Source organism: Quercus suber, unplaced genomic scaffold (assembly GCF_002906115.3).
Source record: "Quercus suber isolate HL8 unplaced genomic scaffold, Cork oak 2.0 scaffold_123A, whole genome shotgun sequence".
Classification (NCBI taxonomy): domain Eukaryota; kingdom Viridiplantae; phylum Streptophyta; class Magnoliopsida; order Fagales; family Fagaceae; genus Quercus; species Quercus suber.
Genome location: NW_027071806.1, coordinates 851373 through 858387, shown reverse-complemented (window position 1 = coordinate 858387; position 7015 = coordinate 851373). Strand labels below are relative to the sequence as shown.

The following is a 7015-nucleotide window of genomic DNA, read 5'->3' as shown; positions in this document are numbered from 1 at the left end:
TTTAATCTTGGGGAAACCATTCCTGAACCCAAGATTGTGAGAAAGGTGCTTAGATCTCTACCCGAAAGATTCCATGCCAAGATCATCACGATTGAGGAATCAAAGGATATTGACAAAATTCCTTTGACAAAGTTAGTTGGCAATCTGCAGACCTATAAGTCGGGTTTGACAAGGATCAGGAAATCGAGCAAGAGCAAGAGTATGGCATTGAAGGGCAAGAGCAATGATACTGATGAGTCTTCTGATGATGAAGATTCTAAGATGAAGTCCTACATCACCAGGCAATTCAAGCAGTTCATGAAGAATGCCATTGCAAAGGGTTTCGATAAGGACCGTAGACAATCTAGTTCCCCTTAATTCAAAAGCCAAGACAAAAGGAAGAATGATGCTAGGGATGACAATCAGTACACTATTCGCTCAAGACCAAAGTGCTTTGGATGTCAAGGCTTTAGCCACATAAAACAAGAGTGCCTCACATATCTTAAGACAATTAAGAAGAGCAAGGCACTTGCTGCTACATTGAGCGACACTGAGCTTGAGGATGATTTTGACAATGAGGATGATGGAATTCTGAATGCCTTCACTGCCACTGTTAATCCTACTGAGGGGATTGTTGAAGATGTGGATGAAGAAGAGGACTTGGTAGAGTCTAAATTTGAGAAGATGGATGAACAAGATGACATCCATGCATCCTATGAAAAGTTATAAAAGGCCTCAGAAAAGCATAAGAAGTTGTATAGGTTGACCACCAAGAAGCTTAGTGATGTGGAGCTTGAGCGTGAAGAGCTTTCCACAAAGTTTGATGAAGCCAATCATACTATTGGAGTACTAAGGTTTGAGACTAATTTCTTGGCTGAGAAGGCCAAGAAACTTGAGGTAGAACTATTCCAAGTCAGATCTCAGCTGGAAAGGACTTCAAGCACTAAGCTCGATGAGAGGCTCAGTCTTCAAAAATATGCTTCTGATCGAACCGGTTTAGGGTATGATTTCTCTTCTCCTAGTATTGCTTCTACTAGTGCTATTATTTTTGTTCCTCTTGCTAATAATATTGAAACTGAGAATAATGAAGTTAAAAATGAATTAGCTAGTGAAAACGTAGATAAGGGTAAGTCTATCTTGGGAGCACCCCCTAAACTTGCTAAGAATGAGACTAAAAACCCTAGGGCTAAGAAGAGAAACTCTCAAAAGCCAAAACAGAAAGAGCAACATTTCTGCCATCACTGTGGTGCAGCTGGACATACTCAACCTAATTGCTACAAGTGGCTGGCCACTCAAAAGAGCAATAGCATGATCGCATCAGGAGATCAGAGTCAGCTTCCATCTTCTCTCGCTCTTTTTGGAGATCTTCTTAAAGCCCTCATGTTCCTTTCGAACTTGAACGGTTTTAACTCTTCCCCTTCATCGTCTGATTAAGGGTTCTCTAAACGAAAAGGTTCTTCCAAGGTATGGAAGTAAAAAGGCTCCAAGTGATTCTATCACTTCTTATCTCTCTCCCTTTCTTGTTTTTGTTTTTGCATTACTTGTGTGTTTTGCTTTAGTGTTTTGAGTCAATTTAGTTTTATGCATTGCTTTGTTTTGTTTAACATGTTTTTGTTCGGTTTCATTTTCAGTTTTGCTTTGTTTTATTTTTCATATAAAAATATTTAAAAAAATTGAAAAATTGAAAAATACAAAAACAGTGTGTGTTTGTGTACATTGGTACTTGTGTACCTTGGATGGCCATTGAAACAAAGTTTTCTAAACTTTGTATCTCTTGTGGCTTAGATGAGCATCTCTATGTACAACTAAGCAAATGAGCTTTGTAGCTCATGTTTATGATGAGTAAGATTAAGTAATCTCTTGTACTTAGCACTCATATGACTCTTTTTGATGGACTAGAAAATAATCATATCAACACTGTTGCCCGCTAATCATGAAATGACATATGTATGCTTCGGCATAGCAAAAGAGCTATGTCAAATGCTTAAAATCATTGGGTATTTCTTTTTTATCTCTTATATGCCCATGCATGATATGCTTATTAAAAGAAAAATATGCAAAGAAAAATAAAAAGCAAAAAGATCAAAATGCTTTATATGATTGCAAGCGTGTATTCTAGGAGATGTGGAAGTTATAGGATGTACCTCAAAGGTGATAGTTCCCATCAAACAGTTATGATTGAGTGTGAGTTAAAGTGATTTTCTCATATCTCAAATCGTCATGACATGTATATACTTATGCAATCTTGCGATGCTTTTCACACACAACACGCAATATTCTTTACTACTCTTGATACATGTGCAGGTACAATGTGATTTGGCCATCACAAGGTCTACATATATTACTGTATGCTCACTAAACTGTCTTAACTTGATTTTGAAATATAAAATTGGTTAGACTTGTTTAATGTGTGTGTGTTTTGGGATCTATGTGCTTAACATTTTTTTTTTTTTTGAGAAATGATTTTGAGAGTTCAAAATATTGTTTGAATCGTTGGTTGAGTTGCATGTTTGATTGCATTCATGTCTGTATTTTTCTTTTCTTTGAAAAACTATTTTTAAGCAATCTCGACAACTCCTCAACACCTCTCGATACCTAGCTTATCTATCGAGCTCTTCAGTTGTTTTGTATCGCAATCTCAACACCTCCTGATAGCTAGGTTGATCGATCGAGAAACTTTTTATTCCCTCAATAGATCCTCGACAAATCCTCGATCCATCAAGCTTCCTTTTTCCTGTGGACACCTACTCGATAGATACATCTGTCGACCCTATTAGAGCTCGACACCTCTTGACACCTCTCGATCCGTTTAGAATTACTAAGCTTCTATATAAAGGGTCAGCGCGATTCAGACTTCACTTTCCTCGATTTCTCTCAATTGCTCTCAACCGTTTCACCTCCCAAACATACTTTTCTCTCTCTAAACTTCATTCCCAAGAGATTTTCGGCCTAAATCAAGTTTTTCTTCACTTGGTAAGGGTCCTAATCTTTCTTTTTCATGCATTTTCATCTTTTATGACCTAACTTTTGGGGTTTGATGAAAAATTTGGGGTTTTTCAAAATCAAAGAGGTTTTTGAAAATTTTTGGGATGGATTTTGTGTTTTTAATCTTAAAACCTCATGCATTACATCTCATTTGCATTGTAACAATGTTTCATGCATTCTTAGATGTGTGTTTACTTTGTTGCAAACATGTGTGCTGGTAGGATTGGATTGGGCTGAGTCCATGAGGTTTTTACTATTGCATATCACATGCTCATGCATACGTCTTTACATTCACTATATTCTTGTATATTGAACTATTTTGGGACTTTTCTAATTTTCTCTTTCTCCCTTTCTCTCTTTTTTTTGTGTTAGTCTACTTCTATGGCACCCAAGCGCAAATCTACTCCATCCTAGAACCCTCTTCATTCTAGGGCATCCACTTTTTCTGATCCTACACCTTTTTCTGTCCGGTTCTGAAAGCTCGAAAATGTGTCAAAACCACACAAGCGAAAATCGATCCACTCGACAATTAGTTGGGATACATGGGTTAGCAAGAGACCCTCCAAGCCTAATCTACCCGATGTACCTAAGCCCTCCAAGCTCCTACTCCAACAAGGCTTCTCAGAACCGTGTCTTGTCTAGCTTTCTGGATCCTGCAACAAGCTCCATGTTGCATCTGCCATCTTCGGCTTCTTCCAATGCTTCCTAGCAGTACCAAAACTTCACTTAACACTATGAAAGGGTGTGGTAAGTGTGGCAATGGAGAGGTAGGAGATGAGAAAATTTCCAAAACAAATGTGTAAAGGATTGTGGGTATGACAATCTCTAACTCTCAAGGTGTTTGGCTAGGGTTTTCTCTTAGAAGCACACCTTTACATTTGTGGGTAATGTGGGTATAAATAATATAGGCACAGATAGTGTGTATCAGACTAGACAAATAGAATGCCTCGCAGGTGTCTCGCGGGAAGGCCTTACCCGCAAGATACTCGCAAGACACAGCTGTCTCCATCTAGCCTGACTCTTCACATTCTAGCATGTGCAGGGCACATGATATACTTCGCGAGATACCCGCAAAACCTTTTTCAGTCTTCAAATGCTTGAGTCTTCACACCACTCTCTCTATCACACAACTCTTACAATGAAATCCCATAATAAATACAAGGTACATAAGATTGAATAAAATTACAATCAAATTTGGCATGGAATATAAGCCAACAAAAACACATAGTTTTAAATAACAACTTTACAATCTCCCCCTTTGGCTATTCCGTGACAAAACCCCTAAAACAAACTCTAGACTTAAATGTGAGTTTGGTAACAGTGGCAAGAATAAACCTGTTACTTGAAACACTTGCACACAAACAAAACTTTCATTAAGCCTATGACAAGTTAAACACAAGGTACGTACATAAGCAAGTAAAGTGTGATCAAGTTTGTAAGCACATCATAACATGTAAGCATATCTTGATCAAACAAAAACAGTCATTGAAGAATGACTACAATGAACATCTAGCAAGTAAATGCTCATCCAGACATGCAATGCAATTAAGAACAATACCTAGGATCAATTGCATGTCCAACACTCAACTAATGCAAAATACATGAAGTACTTGCATCTAGGATAAAAGGTCCTACTTGGGCACAAGAGTGAGGTACTTAAGACATAAAAGCAATATCTTAAAAGTACAAAAAAAAAAAAAATGCTACAAATCATAGAGATAAACACAAATTACCGAAATTAAACTTAAATAAAAATAGAGTATTTAAGCTTTAAACATAAGCAATAACAGTAAAAACACAGCAGTTATAAAAACAAAAAAAAATGAACTTCTTCTTCTAGCTTCTTCTCCCTCTATCACCATACTCCCCCTATCAATGACACTATCTCCCCATTTTTGTCATGGAATAGCTAGTCATTTTCTTCTAGCTTTCGCTGAATTTCATCCAATTAAGTTTGGAGAGATGTGAACTTTGAATGAAAACGATTGTGGAGAGAGTACATGATAGATGCTAGTCCGGATATCTTGGTATTGATCTCTTGAAGAGTAATGGTAATGTTGTCTAATTGTTCATTATAAGCATGGGGTGTAGAGCTCGAGCTCCCCGGAGTTGTATGGCTTTCTTGCTTAACATTCTTCTTGGTGTGACTCATACTTGCATGGAAAGTACAAATGGTAATTAGACTTGGCCTTGGGTATGGGCACTTATCTTCCGAAGGGTGCACACCTTTGAGTTTCAAAATCCTTGAGATAAGGCGACAGAAAGGAATACAATTCCTTGAAGCAGTTTGTTTAACCGTTTTTGCCAAAATGTGGAAAATATGAGAGCACACATCAATTTCTTGATCAGTGACCAGATCATTCAAGAATAATGCTCGACCAAGATTCATATATCCAGTGCTTGACAAAGGATAGAAGTTGCTACACACGATCATTGAGAGAAGTCTTAATCCGGGAGAAAGGGATGCCACATTGATTGACTTCTTATTGGAGGAGAATTCCAAATTAGCTCCTAAAGTCTTTTTAAGAAACTCTTCATCTGGATTCAACTCATCATATACCGACGGTATGGGGAGCATTGGCCGGTTAATGTGTAGAATTTCCGCCAAGTACACTGGTGTTATAGAGAAACATTTTCCTCTAACCCAACATTTTATCTCTTCTCCGTCAACAATGGCATTGGCATAGAACTCCTTAACCATGTTCTCGTATGCATCCTCGAGAGTTGAGAGCAAAAAGTTCCAATCTTTCGTGGCAAACCATATGGGTATATTTGTGTCACGGAGAGATGGCTGATCAACAGCCCTTTCAACTAGCAAAGGAGTGCCTCGAAATAGTTCCTATAGTTCTGAAATGCAGCATAAGATCTGAACAGATCAGGGTCATAGACTTCTATTGAGAAACGAGGCCTTTTTTACCTTGGTGACAGTTCATCAACATCAATGATTGGCTCTTTCCCTTTGCTACTGCCTCCTTTCACTGCGGAGCTTTTAAAGGGAGACATCCGCACAACTGAACACAAAGCAGACAGAAACATGTGTAAAAACACACAACAAAACACAAAAACTTGATTAGATTCAAGTTAGTTCAAAACAAGGTAAAATAACCAAAAACAGAGTACGAATAACTTAAACCAACATGCTAAGACAGTCAAACCAAGAACATAAAGACACAATGCATGAAGTTAAGTAGGTGTGCATGTGTCTGCATATGTGTGCGTGTGCTGATGCATGATAGTGCATGTGCTAATGCATGAGGATGTGCCTAGAGGGTGCCTAGGGTGTGCATGGCATGGCATTGAGGCTCAAAATGAACAAAGTGTGTAAAACACACACAAGTTGATCAAAATATGATTCATATGATCAAACAAGACCAACACCAAAGATTGGAACTCATTTGAGTCCAATACAACACATAAATGTCACTTAGACAATTTGTCAAACACATGACATGCAACAATGCACAACAGTTATGAAAAATTCATGAACATATGGAAAAATGCCTCAATACATGTTAAAAATGCCACAAGGGGCCAACACAGATGCACAAACAGCAAATAGGACTCAGCCCAAACAAAGATTTTGAAAAAAATTTCACAGAAAATAGAAATCCAACCCAATTTTTGAAAATCCCCAATTTTCAAAACCCTAAGCCCAAATTCTGCATAATCCAAAAATAAAAGATGAAAATAGTGTAAGAAATACATACCTTGAAAGGATTATGTAGAAATTTTGCTTGAAAATGATGGGATTTGAATGAAATAGTGATTTGGGTTGAAAATGGTTCGAGAGAGCTATGCAAGGGAAATGAGAAAGTTTTAAAAAACTGTCACATCTGCTACATAAAAACTGAAAACACGCATTTTTCGCGGGTTAGATAGTAGCGACACAGTCGCGAGACAGTCACGAAAAGGACATCTGATGCACAAAAACTTTCGCGAGAAACTGTTGGTCGCGAAGTAGTCAAAAGACAGTCACGAGAGTTTCTATGTAAAGTGATGTAACATTTATTTCCCTCATGCTCATTTTGCAAGAAGCTCTAAGTCACGAGCT

The 7015-nt window shown here is 37.8% G+C and overlaps 1 protein-coding gene across 1 annotated transcript; it reads left to right on the top strand.

Moving 5' to 3' along the window:
• The first annotated feature begins 201 nt into the window (after window positions 1–201).
• On the top strand, window positions 202–1413 carry LOC136066228 (uncharacterized). Its single transcript, XM_065770195.1, has 3 exons — window positions 202–334; window positions 446–642; window positions 712–1413. Exons 1-3 carry the CDS (start codon window positions 202–204, stop codon window positions 1411–1413), a joined length of 1032 nt encoding a protein of 343 aa, XP_065626267.1.
• Window positions 1414–7015: the final 5602 nt, after the last annotated feature.

Coding starts and splice junctions, on each gene's coding strand:
- LOC136066228 (XM_065770195.1), top strand. CDS start 202: ATGGCATTGAAGGGCAAGAGCAATGATACTGATGAGTCTTCTGATGAT. Junction 335..445: donor AAAGGGTTTCGATAAGGACC/GTAGACAATCTA, acceptor TTGGATGTCAAG/GCTTTAGCCACATAAAACAA. Junction 643..711: donor TGGATGAAGAAGAGGACTTG/GTAGAGTCTAAA, acceptor AAGTTATAAAAG/GCCTCAGAAAAGCATAAGAA.